Source organism: Budorcas taxicolor, chromosome 1 (assembly GCF_023091745.1).
Source record: "Budorcas taxicolor isolate Tak-1 chromosome 1, Takin1.1, whole genome shotgun sequence".
Taxonomy (NCBI): Eukaryota; Metazoa; Chordata; class Mammalia; order Artiodactyla; family Bovidae; genus Budorcas; species Budorcas taxicolor.
The window spans coordinates 196899310-196915603 of record NC_068910.1 but is presented as its reverse complement, the minus strand read 5'-3'; the positions used below and the strand labels follow the sequence as shown (position 1 = coordinate 196915603).

General features: G+C 37.0%; 1 protein-coding gene across 1 annotated transcript in view; it reads right to left on the bottom strand.

Annotated features, from left to right (window-relative positions):
• STAG1 (stromal antigen 1) overlaps window positions 1-16294 on the bottom strand; it is a 465665-nt gene continuing 449371 nt past the window's right edge. The window contains exons 27-34 of the mRNA XM_052642913.1: window positions 14260-14408; window positions 13540-13668; window positions 9819-10024; window positions 5448-5622; window positions 3442-3552; window positions 2788-2902; window positions 882-962; window positions 1-794 (exon numbers count right to left, since the gene is read on the bottom strand). Of these exons, the coding sequence (XP_052498873.1) occupies window positions 771-794; window positions 882-962; window positions 2788-2902; window positions 3442-3552; window positions 5448-5622; window positions 9819-10024; window positions 13540-13668; window positions 14260-14408 (990 nt within the window). The 3' untranslated portion in view covers window positions 1-770. The remainder of the gene's footprint in view (window positions 795-881; window positions 963-2787; window positions 2903-3441; window positions 3553-5447; window positions 5623-9818; window positions 10025-13539; window positions 13669-14259; window positions 14409-16294) is intronic.

Here is a 16294-nt window from a genome sequence, read left to right as displayed (position 1 = left end):
ATCTCCCTATTCTATATAAAATGAACGGTGTACAGCATCTGTTGGAAAAATGGCTGCATGGACATTTCTTATTTTATGCCCCCTTATAAATAAAAATAAACCTTTTTATTCAAGAGTATATAAAATCTGGGAATTCATATCCATGTCCACAGAGGGTGTGTGGTTTTTGGCAGAGATGCACTGTCAGAATTTCATCATAGCTTGTCAATATTCTGCTCCTCCATAATCCCGTATTCCACATGGTCAACCAAATCCAGTGAGCTCCAAAAACACTCTTCGGCAATTAGGGTGAGCTGCTTACTCATAGGTTTAATAAAAATGGTTAGCTTTTAAAACATAAAAAGGCAAAATGTTAAAACGGTTCTTAAATTGTACAACAGGAAAATAAAGTTAAAAATATTTTTTTTTACTCAATGCTGAGTTTTCATAAAACAGGTGTATTACAGTGTTTATCTTGACAGCTGTTTTAAAAATTTAAAATTTCTTCCTCCCTCCAGAAAAACACACACATCTGTACTGGGATAAGTCCAATAATAGGACACAAATGATTTTTCAGGTCAGTCTTTCTGAGGTGACATTCACCAACATTCCCTTGGGTAATTTACATGCGCCTCTTCTGTCACTGCAAAAAGAGATTGACCTTAATCATTTGATTAAAAAACAAATCAGATCACATCAAAAGTGTTTTTTTTCCCCATACAAGCTATCACAGTATATAGGCCTCTAGCTCTAAATAATAGAGTTCCAGATTTGTAAGTTTTCTTCAGACTTCAGAACATAGGCATTCCAAATCCCTAGAAAAAATGAAACATAATTATTAACTTCATGCATAAACAAGACCCAGAAAACACAAGAAAGAACAGTAATAATTTAACATTTACTGAATCGTCTTCTATGATAGCTGCAGAATCAAAGAAATCTGGCCTCAACTCAGCTCTCTCTCGCCGATTTCTTGACGGGGGCTGGAAAGAGAAACCGATACTTAATTTTTTCCTGAGATACACTAAGACAAACTGTGATAATCAGCTAATATTTCTATGGTATCATTAATATAAATAACTATTAAGTGTCACCTTGAAAGGAAAAGAGTCAGACTTATAGGAGCATACATTAAAGAAAAATCTAGCTTTGGCTCTTATCACTTAGTTTTTTTTTTTTTAAAGGCTTTCAAATTACAATGAATGTATAAAAGCATATAATTCGGGGGCCTATAAACAAAAAACACACCTTTCAATCATGGAATAAGTATAAGATTGATCGAACAGTAGGTGACAAAACTTCACTAACCTCCCTACCCCAAGTAGGTAGATGGAGAGCTACTGATGGGGGGGTTGAAGGCGGTTATAGACCGGATATGTCTCATTTACATTTCTTACCAAACTTTTTCATTATGTAAAATTCAAAACACATAAAGCATACTGCTATGAGCTAAATTATGCCCCTCAAATTAATATAGTTAAGTGCTAACCCTTAGACCACAGAATGTGACTGTATTTGGAGATGATAGGGTGTTTAAAGAAAGAGGTGAGTGAGGTAACAGGAGGTCATATGAACGTGAACGTGAAATTGCTCAGTCGTGTCCGACTCTTTGGAACACCATGGACTGTAGCCCGCCAGTCTCCTCTGTCCATGGGGATTCTCCAGGCAAGAATACTGGAGTGGGTTGCCATTTCCTTCTCCAGGGATCTTCCCGACCCAGGGATCGAAGCCGGGTCTCCCACATCGCAGGCAGACTCTTTACCCTCTGCGCCACAACCTGCAGCCCACCAGGTGTGTCTGCCCATAGATTTTCCAGGCAAAGTTACTGGAGTGGTTTGCCATTTCCTTTTCCAGGGGATTGTCCTGACCAAGGGATTGAACCCTGGTCTCCTGCACTGCAGGCAGATTCTTTACCAACTGAGCTACCAGGGAAGCCCAGAGGTCATATGGGTGGGTTCTAATTCAATGTGATCTATGTTCTTATAAGAAGAGGAGACACACACAGAGGAAACATCATGTGAAGACAAAGGGAGAAGATGGCCATCTACAAGTCAAGGAGAGAGGTCTCAGAATGAAATTAATGTTGCTGACACCTTGCTCTCAGACGTCTAACCTCCAGAACTGTGAGAAAATAAATTTGTTAAGCCATCAGGTCAGTGGTGTATTTGTATGGCAGTCTAGCAAATTAATACACAGAGGAAGCAGTATGATGAACCCCTGTGCACCTATCACCCAGCTTCAACAACTTTCAAACATTTGGCCAATCTTGTTTCATTCAATCGCCTTTTTTTTTTTCTCATGTCATTTCACTTCTGACTTCAGTGTGTCTCTTAACAGATCTCATTTTAAAAGAACATAACCACCATGTATTTCAGACAAAGTTAATCATTTCTTAGTATACCTACACTAAGTCCATATTCAGACTTCCTTATTTTAAACATGTCTCTCTTTACTGAACAGATAAGGTCCATATTCTGCAATTGGTTGCTATGCTGGAGCATAGTGTATATGGTCAGATTCCAATTTAAAGTACGAGAGGCCAGATGCACATGCTGCACTGAAAGACAGATCTAGGGAAGCGCTTTTTCATGAATGTAACAAGGAGCCAGTTCCTATTATTGCCAGAATTCAAAATCTGACTTGCTTTGAAAGCAGGTTTGAAAAACACAAGCTCATCCAAATGTCACACCCACTGTTGGTCAAGGTTACCCCCTCTTGTCCCTCACAGGGTTCTTAAAACAAGAGCATCATCTTACACCAACGCTTTCACATATTTTAACAGAAAAAAAATGTATTGAATTTCCTTACCAGGTCAATAACCATGGTGTCTTCAAATTCTTCATTCATATCTTCTAACTGGCTCCGGGATGACATCATCACATCTTCAAAGATGGGCTCAGCATCTTCCTCCATGAGACCCCGACTGATACAAAAAGATACAGTCAGAAAGCTGTTCAGACTCAAAGAACCTGGAATCCTGACTCTTATATTGGGTTTGCGAACCAGTTAAAGCACCTTCCAGTTGCAGCCAACAGACTGCACAAATTATGCTATTGAACTCAGGTAATTAAGGATCATTCATTTGATTCACTCAAGATTTCATCTCAGTTCATTAGAAGGAAGTTAAATGCAATAACGATATTACTAGCTAACTATGTACACAAATTCCCACAGAACTCTAAGTGATTGGTACCATTATTATCCCAAATTTACAAATGAGGAATTGGAGGCACAAAGGTTTTAGAGCTTACCCAAGACCACACAGCTGACAAAGGCCAGCACTAGGATTTAAATGCTGAATGCGTTAAGAGCCCATGCCCTCCATTCCTATTCTACGCTGCACAGCATATTTGAATTATGATTTTAACTCCTAAGACTAAACATCAGAGAAACCCAAGTCATTACACAAAATGACCATCATCACAGTCGTCATGTTCTCCTGACACTTGATGGAACACTTACACGGCATGCCTTACTCCAGTTCTCACTTTCATGTAGTTCATTCCTGTTCTGTCCTTCCGATTTAAGTCTTCTAATTTCGGCTGGCCTAACCAAGAGATCTGCATCTGAGGACTAAGAGAGGGTAGTATTATTCATTTTGTGGCAGCAGAGGTGGGGTTTAGGTAATCAGTCCCATGCTAAGAAGGCATAGTTGGTTGGTCTAATCCCATGTAAGGGGAGTTACTGGATTTATTCCAGGGTCAAGGTTGAGATGATTATCAAAGGACCTGTCTTGGCAGAAATGGTAGTAAGCTGGAGATCCCTAAGTCCCCAAGAGCTGTGGCAGCTAGTTGTTAGGTGTGAAGGCAATTGGAATATGTCATCCCCAAATATGCCTCTATGAGACAGAAACTATTTTGAGCTGAAGGCAATTAAGAAGCAGCAAAACACACACAAAAAAGTTCTCCTTTTCATCCTAAAAGGGTAGGAAATAAATTATCCTTTTACTGGAGACAGACTCTGACGAGCCCAGAGATGGCAGCAGAGGAACCTGCAAACAAACCTTGCTAAACAAATGCTCTTTCTTCCTGGTTAAGAAAGACGAGGACTACCTAGCCCTGGTGCCACCCCTAGTCCAAACTCATGTGTCTTGTCATTTCTTCACAAATGTATTGTTTCTTTGTCTAAAAGGCTTAAAAGGTTCCTACTCGGGTTACTTCTTCAGGTCTTCCTTCTCTTGTGAAGGCTCCCCTGTACATGTAAAAATTTAATAACATTTGTATACTTTTCTCCTATTAATCTGTCTTTGTCAGTTTAATTTTTAGACCCAGACAGGGGCTCTAAGAGGGCTGAGGAAAACTTTTTCCTCCCCTATTAGGTACTTAAATTATCAGCTTAATTCCCCAAATCCCTACTGAACAAGAACGTTTCTCAGACTCCTGTATCCAGCTGCTACCCTACTTACAAGTGTTCCTAGCTGGACACTCAGTCTCCTAAGGGACAGGAACGATGCTGGCTTGGTGGCTCAGAGCTTTCTAGAGTTGAACAAGGAAGGGTAGACCACATTTTTTCTTAGCCCTTCGAGGAAGTTTGGAGTCAGATACATACTGGGCTAAATCTTCACCTACACTCTGTCCTTCCTGAAACATGGACACTTGCATACATTTGCTTCTTGAGAGTTTTATAGGATGCAAACTTGGATGGGATGACTCTCTGGTAGCTAAAATCTGCCACATGAAGTTCTCTCAAAGCAGCTGTCTTTGTATCATGTGAGGCTACCACCTTGATTCAACCTATAAAACTATAGCACGAGAAAGATGACAGACCACTGCCAGGAGGGCCTGACATGGTATAAAGTCAGGAAAGCAAGGCAAGCTGCTCAAATAAGACTTCCCACTGCCCAAGGAAGTGAAGTAGGAATGTTGGTCATAAGGCAAACTCCTCTCTAAGACTGCTCAGTTATGCAGGAGCTGACAATAATTATCCTTTCAGCTTTGAAGATGGCAGATCTTCAGAGAAAGGATTCCTTATGAAAACCCAAGATCTGAATACTTCTAACATTTCTAACCTTTCTCTTTTCAACCTGCTAAGTTTGTTGAGTTTGAGTGAGAATTCTTTTATCCATCAGAATAACTCACAGAATTATTCTAAATGAATAGAAACACAAGTGAGGAGCTTAGAGACTTTCAAATTTGAATGGAAAAATAACAGAAAAACTTAAGGTTTTCATAGCAAGTCATGCCATCACCCTGACTTTTCTGTGATTTGCAGAGCCATGGTACCAGAAAACACTTTAATCTCTGGTGTGGGAAAAGGTAAGAGCTTGATTCTCTTTTACAGAAAGAGCAACTATTCTCAGAATTTATCACCACTTTAGAAGATACTATATATATTCTAATATAAGTTATTTAATTTCTTGGTGGTTTTGTTTTCTCATGAATTGAGAAAAGAATATGCTCGGACGAAATAATTCTTCTTACTTTAACAGTTGAAGGTTTATGCCAAGAAAACCATTTTTTACTACTCACTTGTGTAAAAAGTCGGGCTCGGAGCCATGTTCAGACTCAGGCTCCTGAATCTGCTCTCCCATGGGCCGGCTGTTCTCCCGCAGGACAGTGGAAGTGAGCTGTGGTGCAGGCAGGGGGCCAGGAGTCTGAATCATGGTGTCAGTCCTGTTCAGCCACGTATTATCCAGGCTTTCATCTGTAAAATTCCAGTCGGAGTCACAGAATGTCATGGGTGGAACGAACTCTGGTAGAAGTTACCGCACACATTCAAAGAGCATGGCCCTGGAGTGGACTGCGTAGGTTTGAATTCCAGTTATACCACTCACTTGTGTGACTTTGTATAAGCTATTAAATTTCCAAAATTCAACCTCCTCATATACAAAATGGAATATCAGTAACTGCCCTCCCTATTGTAAGGATTAAATGAGGTAATGTATATAATCAGCAAATAAATGTTAGCTATCCTACATTATCATCTCTTCTAAGTCCCTCCACCTCCAGAGAGAGGAAGAATGTAGCTAGCCAGAGACCCCTCTACCTTCCTTTGCTCAAGCAATAAAGGGCCTATTTGCTGGGTCTTACAGGGGCCCCAGGCAGTAGCACTGAAAGTCTGGCTTCACTGAGAAATCAGCAAATCCTGTTACTTACTTAGGCTCTGGTCACCAGACAAGTACCTCTGCCAAGTTACACTTCTAGGGCTGGATCAAGGGTCTGCTCTCACACCTTTACCTTCAACCTCGTTAGGGAAGTCTTCCCTGGGCACCCTGCTTGGCCCCCACTTACCATTCTTTTTTAGCTTCTAGAGGAAGCAGAATCATTCTTGCTCACTTAGGGCTTAATTTTATATACTGTCCTGGCAGTGATCTGTAATGTGCATTTGCTATCTCTGTAATCAGATTTAAGTTTCTTCAACAGACCAGGAACTATTTTTTCCTTCTTCTAAAGATCATTCATAAAGGCTTGAACAAGATTAAGTCACTGTTTATAGCATCATTTGCATATTTAAATTCTGATAAAATACTATGTAATCATAAAGTTCTACCTATAAAATTCTAAAGTACAACTGATCCTTGAACAATATAGTTTGAACTGTTGGGTTCATTTAAACATGGATTAAAAAAAAAAAAATGTATTCCAGTACTGTATGCTTCACGGTTGGCTGAATCCACGGATGCAGAACCATGTATATGGCCTGTAAAATTAGATATGGATTTTCAACTATGTAGGTGGTTGCTCCCCGTCACCCCATTGGTTCAAAGTCAACTGCATTTTCTTGTGTCAGAAGAATTTTAATCACAAGATATATTACGAAGTTTTCCTTCCCCATTAAGTCACAGAGACAATGTGCACGCGAGACTTCTCTTTAGCCACCAAGCATTCTATTGCCCTCAGGTTTTCTAAAATTTTGTCAGATGCACGTATGTTCCAGATAAGCTTTTTTGTTCCTGGAAATATCTACCTACTATCTGGTTAAGGTCATTCCACTGATCTGAAGCTCACTACCAACTTTCTTCTAAGTCAGCCAAGATTACATCTTTTATTCATATCCCTTTCATTTAACATTTAATTCAAAACTGTTATTCTCTGCTGCATTTAAAATTTGATGACCATAGGAATGGTTTCATTTAGGTTTTTTAACTTGGTAAACCATCTTTCAGCTTTCTACTACAGGTCATCTCCAAAAAAATCTTCTGGGCTCCATTAAGAGATTGGTCGCTCCCTGTCTGTTTCCAGAGAACCTTTTTGGCCCATCAGAGCACTCACCATGTTGAACTGAAACCACCTGTTTCTGTCTCCCTTTCTGTAGTATGAACTCTTTTTTAATACCAAATCCCCAGCATCTAGCACAGTTCTTAGGATGGTGCTTGGTAAAAACTTACTGAATAAAAGAATAACTTCAGGAAGAATTTATTCTTCTAGAAGAGATCCTCCTAACCCCTCAAGATTCCTCAATGAAAACACTTCTTGCAAAGCTCTCTCATCTTCATCCCAAACCCTGTTGCTTAAGGGTTCTGGACACCTAACCTACCTCAATCACTTGGTAAATCTGAAACTGATACAGAGAAAGATTTTCTTTTTTACAATTAAATGGTTACCAAACTGGGTTATCTGGCCCACATATACCTCTCTGTCCTGAGCACACTAATGACTAACTCTCCATTTGTGTGTAGATAAGTGGGTATCTAAATTCTCTAGGCCTTTGTTTCTTCTCTGTAAAATCTGGGTAATACTGCTGAACTCAGAACTGATTTATAAAACATCTACATAGCATTCACTATGTGCCAGGAACTGACCAAAGTGCTTTACAAACATTGGTCAAACAAATGATTAAGTGATAGAATGTAAGTACATAGCAAGGATTTGATGAATGCTGGCTCATAAATACATACTACACCTAAGAAAAGCTGTGAGCAGGAAAAAAAGTCCAGATAGATGAATAGATATGGGGTGCCCAGATAAAGACATTTGCAAGAGGAAATGACTGAAATCATTCTTTAGAGAAAAGTCGAGGATCCTATACTATGAAGATAGGGTTCTGTTATTTTCATTTTCTGGACCAAAAAGATGTTAAGTCCTAAAGTTGCAACTTCAAAGGAAATCTTTAACATTAATTTTATAAATATTTTCAAATCTTTTTACTCTCTTTGAAATATACATTCAGTCTAATCCACTGACTAATGCTAGATGAGGGGCAATACTACCTGATGACCACATCTGAACAATGGCAGCTAACAATTATCAAACGATGCCTTTGTGTTAAGCCCTGTGCTAGGTAATCACTCTCTGTGTACTAAGTTTTTTACCTAAGAGTATCTCATTTAATATTCACAATAGCCAACAGGACAAGTACTCAGATTATCCTTCATCTGCTCAGTGACTGAGGTTTATAGAAGTTCAGTAACATGCTCAAAGGTTATACAGCTGAAAAACGAGAAAGCCAGGTCTGTATTCTAGAACTCTGAATTTAGACTTTGTGCTCTTCATCAATAGTTAATACCACCTCCTCAATGATGAAAGAAACATTAGACTTAAATTCTAATTAATTCTGCTACAGATTTCAGCAAAGTCTTTGATGAGTCAGTTTTTAAGGTAGGAGAGGTAAACAGAAATTTGTAAAAAGAAGCATGTTGCTGTCCTGGTTTGTAGAAATTTTGTTAGGAGAATCATGGAGATGGAGGAAGATTATTTGAGGAAATAAGCATTTTTACTTTTGAGTTTTCTCTTAGTTTAAGAATAATCCTTAAAAAAAAAAAATAATAATAATCCTTTGGGCTTCCCTGGTGGCTCAGATGGTAAAGAATCCTCCTGTAATGCAGAAGAGCTGGGTTTGATCCCTGGGGTTGGGAAGATCCCCTGAAGAAAAGAAGGGTTACCCACTCCAGTATAATATGGCCTGGAGAATTCCATGGACAGAGGAACCTGGCGGGCTACAGTCCATGGGGTTGCAAAGAATCGTACACAACTGAGCAACTTTCACACTTTTAATAGCAATCTTTAGTCTTTTGGGATATAGGAATTTCTACTCTTGATCACATTTTCGTGACAATTCAACGCCCCGTTCCCCATAGCCTATAAGTAATCTAGACCTATGAGGTCTAGATCTAAAACTAGATCTGACCATCACTATTTTAATATACAAAAATAGATTTTCCAACCAAGCAGTGGAAATGGAAAGTTGTTTTGGTATATTCAATGTGTTGCAGAGTTCTACCCTCAACTTACCAGAATCTCTCCTATATTAGGATGCATGTTTATAGAACAACATTCAGTTCAGTTCAGTTCAGTCGCTCAGTCGTGTCCGACTCTTTGCGACCCCATGAATTGCAGCACGCCAGGCCTCCCTGTCCATCACCAACTCCCGGAGTTCACTCAGACTCGTGTCCATCGAGTCGGTGATGCCATCCAGCCATCTCATCCTGTCGTCCCCTTCTCCTCCTGCCCCCAAACCCTCCCAGCATCAGGGTCTTTTCCAATGAGTCAACTCTTCGCATGAGGTGGCCAAAGTATTGGAATTTCAGCTTCAGCATCAGTCCTTCCAATGAACACCCAGGACTGATCTCCTTTAGAATAACATTATGACTGTCTTATTTTAAATTTTAATGTATTAGAGGTCTATGTTAAGGGAATCAATCTTGTAAACCTTCTTGTCTCCTTTATTTCTCTGTGCTTATCATCTTCCTGTGTTCAATGCTTTTTCAACTTCTTTTTCCTTGACCCTCTTCTGCTTGACTTTGTCTATTCTAACCTTCATGCCTATACCTCTCTCAGTGTGTATGAAACACACAAGGAAATAATGTGCATAACGGTATTATCTTGCTTCAACAGAGTATTCACTGCTTTATTTATCTTGACAGGCACATTATTTGCCTCACACCATAAAGGCACACTTACCTTCTACTCGTTTTTTGTGAAGTGGAGGTCGTCCTTTCTTATTCCTTACTGAGGAGGTTTTGCTGCTGCTACTTCCACTGTTCACAGACATTCTGTCATCTTCACCGCCAGTGACTAAAGAATTTCTATAGGATATGAGTGGAAGCCATACATCCTCTCTCCTTTCCATCATTTGTTCCGTAAGGAATTTTTCTAGGTATGAGTGACTAGAGACAGAACAGAAGCAGTCATTTTTATGGAAGCAGATCATGCATCACTTATTTAATTTTTTTCATAACCTGAAGCTCTCTTCTCTCTGAATAATCCTTAAAGATACACATTAATCTGTTCACAGTGGTTACCTTTAGAAAGACAGGGATTGAGAATTTAAGATTTTGCTTCACATTATCTCTGGAATAAGCAATGTATTACTAAGGGTGTATGTGTGTTTCTTCCTTTATTCCTTTTTTTGTTTTGAAATACCAATGTTAAAAGAAATAATCAGAAGTTTGGCTCAAAAAGGATACTGATTCTCTTTTAAAACGTTCAAACAGGGCAGGATTTCTAAAATGGTGGAGTGTGGAGAGTGGCATACCCTGTCCCCAGCAAAACCACCTTTTTGGTGGTAGATGTTGAGAGTGGGGGATGCTAGGGAGTCTATGGGATGGGAACTGTCTGTACCTTCCCCTCACATTTGCTATGAAGCTAAAACTGCTCTAAAAAAGTAAAGTTAAATAAAATAAATACTTCACATCACATGTTTCCCTCTCGGTCTAGAAAACTGTACATGGCCCAAGGCTGCCCTTCTCAGGAGCAATCAGGGAGGAAGCTTCTAAGCTGCTGGTCTCCTGACTGACCACGGGGCAAAGTAAACAATCTGAATTGTGACTGCAGCTTTTAAAAGGCACACACATATCCAACCGTAAAAGGTAAGAATCTAACTTGCTAAGGAGGTTTAAGCACAACCTTTGAGAGGCTAATACAGGTTAAATGATAAACATGGAATAAAGATCTGAGTAGGGACAGTAGAGGCTGCATACTGCAAGAGAAACAGACCTCACAGAGTTTGTTGGTGCAGGTCTCTAAACAAATAAACAACCAAGTAACCAATCACCTTAATCTCTAGGGAGATAAAGAATGAACATCATGAGTAGATAAATTGTTATCTCATGATGTATCATATGTGCAATATGTTATTTTAAATGGTCACTTTTCAACAAAAAATTATGAGACATGCAAAGAAATAGGGAAATGTAACCCATATATAGGAAAAAAAAGCAAGCAACAGAAAACTTGGCCCAAAACAGTGCAAAGCAATTATTATACATGTATTCAAAGAACTAAAGAAAACAATGTCTAAAGAATTAAAAGTAAGCCCCATAATAACACAATTTCTCATTAAATAGAGAACATGAATAAGAAGATAGAAATGATAAAGAATCAAATGGAATTTTGGAGTACAACAATGGAAATTAAAAATTCATTAAAGGTGCTCAACAGATTTGAGCTGGCAGAAGTCAATAATCTTGATCATATATCAATAGAGATTATGTAATCTGAAGAGCAGCAAGAAAATAAGTGAAGAAAAATGAACAGTGCCTGAGAGAAATGTGGGATATCATTAAACACACTGACATGTGTAACGGGAGTACCAGGAGAAGAAAGGTGTAGAAGCAAATTTGAAGAAATATGGCTGCTAACTTCAGAATTTGATGAAAAACAATCAACACATCCTCAAAGCTCAACAAACTCTAAGCAGTATAAATACAAAGAGACCCACAACGAGATGCATCACAATGAAAATGCTGAATGCCAAAGACTAAAAAATCTAGAAAAGTAGTTAGAGAAAAGTAACTGATTACAAACAAGGGAACGCCAATAAGTTTAAAAGCTGACTTCTCATCAGACACAGTAAAGGCCAGAAAGCAGTAGGATTACATAGTCAATATGCCAGAAGTAAAACACTATCAAACAAGAATCTTGTATCTAAAAAACTATACTTCAAAGGTAAAGAGGAAATAAAAACACTCTCAGATGAACGAAAGTGTATAGAGAATTTGTTGGTGGCTGACTTGCCTTACAAGAAATACTAAAGACAGTTCTTCAGGCTAAAAACAAATCACACCAAAAAGTAATCTGAACTTATATGAAAAAACTATGAGTGTGGAAGAGTAATTACCAGGTAGTCATAAAGAACAATATAATTGCCTACTTATTATTGACTTAAAAAGCAACTGTATAAAACAATATGCACTACTGTGCTGTTGGGCCAATAACACAGAAATGTATATTTAACAATGTACACAAAAAAGTGGGTGATGGCAAAGATGTACTGGAGTAAGGAAATGATATGAGACAGAGATGGTATTTCACATCCACAACTAAGGAAGAACTGAAAAATATAATTAAGGACTGAAGGAATTAAAATGTTACACTAGAAAATATCTATTTAATATAAAAGAAGGCAATAAGAGGGAAAAATCAAAGACAGACATACAGAAAACAACGTATCAATGGCAGAGATGGTTTTAAAACAAATAAAGTGACCTAATAACATAGAACATAACAAATAACCTCATTTTATTGTGCTTTGCTTTAGTGCATTTTTCAGATACCTCAGTTTTTACACATTGAAAGTTTACAGTAAGCCTGCATTGTCAGATGATGGTTAGTATTTTTAAGCAGTATGTGTTTTTAAAATGAAGGTATGAACATTGTTTATAAGACATAATGCTATCACACACTTGATATACTACAGTAGAGTGTAAATACAACTGTTCTATGCACTCACTGACAAACCAAAAAATTCACGTGACTTTATCACAATATTTATTTTCTTGTGGTGGTGAGGAACTGAACCTGTAATATCTCTGAGGTATGCCTGTATATGCTGTCTACAAGAGACATACTTTAGATTCAAAGGCAACAAAGGTAGGAAGTGAAAGGATGGGGAAAGAAAGCTATACTATGCAAACAGTAACTGAAAGAGAGCTGGAGTGGTTACACAGTAGTATCAGACCAAACAGACTTTAAGACAAAAATTTTCTAGGGACAGAGAAGGCGGTAGAGTTAAGAGTCAACCAATCCACCAGGGAGACATAACAATTATATACACAACCTAACAACAGAGTCCCAAAATACACTTGAAGCAAAAACTGAGAACTGAGAACTGAAAGGAGAAACAATTCAATAAAAATAGTTGGAGACTTCAATATCCCACTTGTAGTAATGGACAGAACTAACAGAAAATAGAAGACTATTATGTTATGAAGAAAACTATAAGCCAACTGGACTTTGATTTTATGGAAACAAGTCAAATACAAAAAAACCCTAAACTATAACTAATATAAAAGGAAAGAGGAAAGTGTTCCACAATGGTTAAGCTAGTGTTCACAGATCTTTGAATAAGAGAATAAGAAATCATTCCCACTTGCAAATTCTAGGGTACTGAAGCTAAGCAAAGAAAAACTATATAAAAGTTAAAAAGAAAATTATAGTCCTTTAAACTATCAGAGTCTAAGTTATCAGTGTAATTACATGATTAATTTCCTTCAAAAACTGTAACACTTAGAATTATAATGGGAGTGAAGTCACTCAGTTGTGTCCGACTCTTTGCGACCCCATGGACCGTAGCCTGCCAGGCTCCTCCATCCATGGGATTTTCCAGGCAAGAGTACTGAGTGGGTTGCCATTTCTTTCTCCAAAAATTATAAAACCACTTGTCCTGCAACGTGCAACTTACACAGTCTTTTTGTCTTGCCGAAGAAGCTTAGATGAAAATTCACTTAGTACTTCTAGGAAAGCCAGATTAGGAGGTGGGTATTCTTGTCCTTTCTGATTTTGGTATTTAAAGGCAAATTCTATGCCATCCCTGAAATAAAAAAAAATATTGTCTTATTTTTCCAAATAGCTAGTATAGTTCTTCAATAGGCTAGAATTAAAAAAAAATAGTTGGGAAGGCAGCAAAATCATCACTGAGGGTAAAAATAAACTCAAATGGTAAAGTAATAATTTGCATGACATAGTTGCATGATAATATTTAATTTTAGTATTTATAGTGGAAAACAACTTATGTTTTGAAGTTATATTTCAAAACTTACATTGTAAAAAATAAAAAATAGCTATGCAGCCACAAAGCTAAATTTCTGTGTAGCTTTCAGAGGTAATAGAATACCCTGGAAAGATACAGAGATTGTCAGAAACTTTGGTTCTTAAGAGTTTTTGTAAAGTACTTAAAAATTTTTTTATCATTCCGTTTTCAATTATGAAATGAGGATGCACAGTGTTTTTAAATGTATGTCTCCCACAATATTTTCTCACTGATAAACGTGACAAGAATATTTTGTTAAAACTTTCCGTGAAAAGTCTAACATTTGTTACTTTAAAAAAATTGGTCAAATAATTTTTTGGTAAGTTTCAGTAAACCAGATTGTGTATAACAGTGTTTATTTAGCTCACTCACTTGTGGAGTGTGGCAACTGCTTCTCGTGTCTTGATCTGGTCCAATCCGAATGTAAGGGCAAAGCGACGTGCCAATTCTTTAATGCCACTGACATGGGCAGATGTCCTATCTAGGTTGGGCCCTTGCTCTTGAACAAGTTCATTAAACAACTGGTAGAAAGAAAAAAAAGAGGAAAAAGTTCATAGCTAAGAAATATTTATTTTTGTTAGAATCGGTAATACAATTTAAAAAATATTTAAAAGCCATGTGGTAAGATATGTTATTTCCCTTCTTGTACCAGTAGCCACACTTTCCCCTTCTCCAAGTCATCTACTATTATCTACTATTTCTTGAGCTCATTTTCATGCTAGTTGTGTGATTACATGCAAACCAGAATTTATTTTTCTACCAAAAGGAACGTATTTTGGGTTGGGGAAAATGTTTACAAAAATATACTATGTATTCTTTTTGTTGTTTTCACAGGAATGGCAATATATAAAACGCAGGGTTCAGAACTTTGTTTCTCACTCATTACATTATGTAAAATAAGATCATTAAGATATATGAAATGTTTTTTCCCATCCAATGACAAAAGACACCAAAAAAGTTCTAAAACTGAGTGACGGGTTTTATAATTACATACACATTACATGTATTGCATCAAAATAACAGAATCAAAACTCTGGAATACTAAAGAATATAAAAGCCACTGTCATTCTGCCACCAAAGTTAGACACATGTATCTGCCTCCTCTTTTATTATGAGAGAATGAACAGTCCAAGCTCTGATCTAAAGCCACTCCCTGCTTATGTACTGAATCTCACCCCCTTTATCTACTTAGTGGTTTGGTCCTGTGTACTGCTTTTTCCTGAATCATTAACTACTCCCTGTTAGATGCATGCATCTTAAAAAACAAACAACCCTAACTTCTTGATTCCATCTCCTCTGCCAATTACGGATGCATCTGTCACGTTCTCTTTATACAGCATTCCTGGGAAATACTGTTTATATTTGTTTTCTTTACTTCCTCACCTCCCAACCTCTCAATTCACTCTAGGCACACCAATTCATTGAAATAGCTTTTATCTTCTATTAATTATGTTGTCTACCTTTTTATGTTTCTTTAGCTATAGACTGGCTTAAACTACTTACTCTGCCATGACTAGAAACAGCAGTTCTTCCAGAGATTTTCAAATTTATTCATGAGTAATTGTTTATAAATTATTAAACTTTAAAATGTTTTCAGAGATATTTGTACACAATAGCCTTAAACTCTAAAATTTACATTCAAAATAAATACAAAGAATATATTTCACTGTATAAAAGTCAAGGAATATCAAAGTAAAATTCTCTTGTCTCTTTCCCATTATATATCATTCTTCTCTCCAAAGGTAATCAATGTTAGGGTTAAAGTTTGAAAGTTTTTTTAGATCAATTTAGACACATTAATATATTACACATACATAAAGTTTTAATTTTTGTTTATATGGTATTGTACTATATTTTGTCCTGAAACTTGCTGTTTTTCGCTTAATATTTTGTCTTGTAATTTTTTTAGCTATTTCAGAATAAGTTTATTTCACTAGTCTTATGTTGATGAACATTTCTTTATTTTTTTTTAAAGTTTTTAATTTTTTTAATTTTAAAATCTTTAATTCTTACATGTGTTCCCAAACATGAGTTGATGAACATTTAGAGTATTTAGAATCTTGCAATATTACACAGACTGTTGCAATAAAACTGTCTTTCATATACATGGTTTTGTGCGTACCTGAATGTATCTATGCAGATACCTAAGTAGGAAAAAACTGGTTCAAAAGGAATGTATATCTTAAACTTTGAAATATACTGCAAAATTATATTCCAAGAAGGTAGGAGAAATTGCTTTCACGAAGGACCTTTTTCTTAGTGTATGTTTAACAATCATTGGTATATCTATCATTTTAATTCTTGCCAGTCTATTTGGCAGTGATAAATATCTCCTTGTTTCAATTTGTATTATATTAATTATTAATGAAGTTATGTTTTTTCACATGTTTATTGCTTTTAAAGGAAA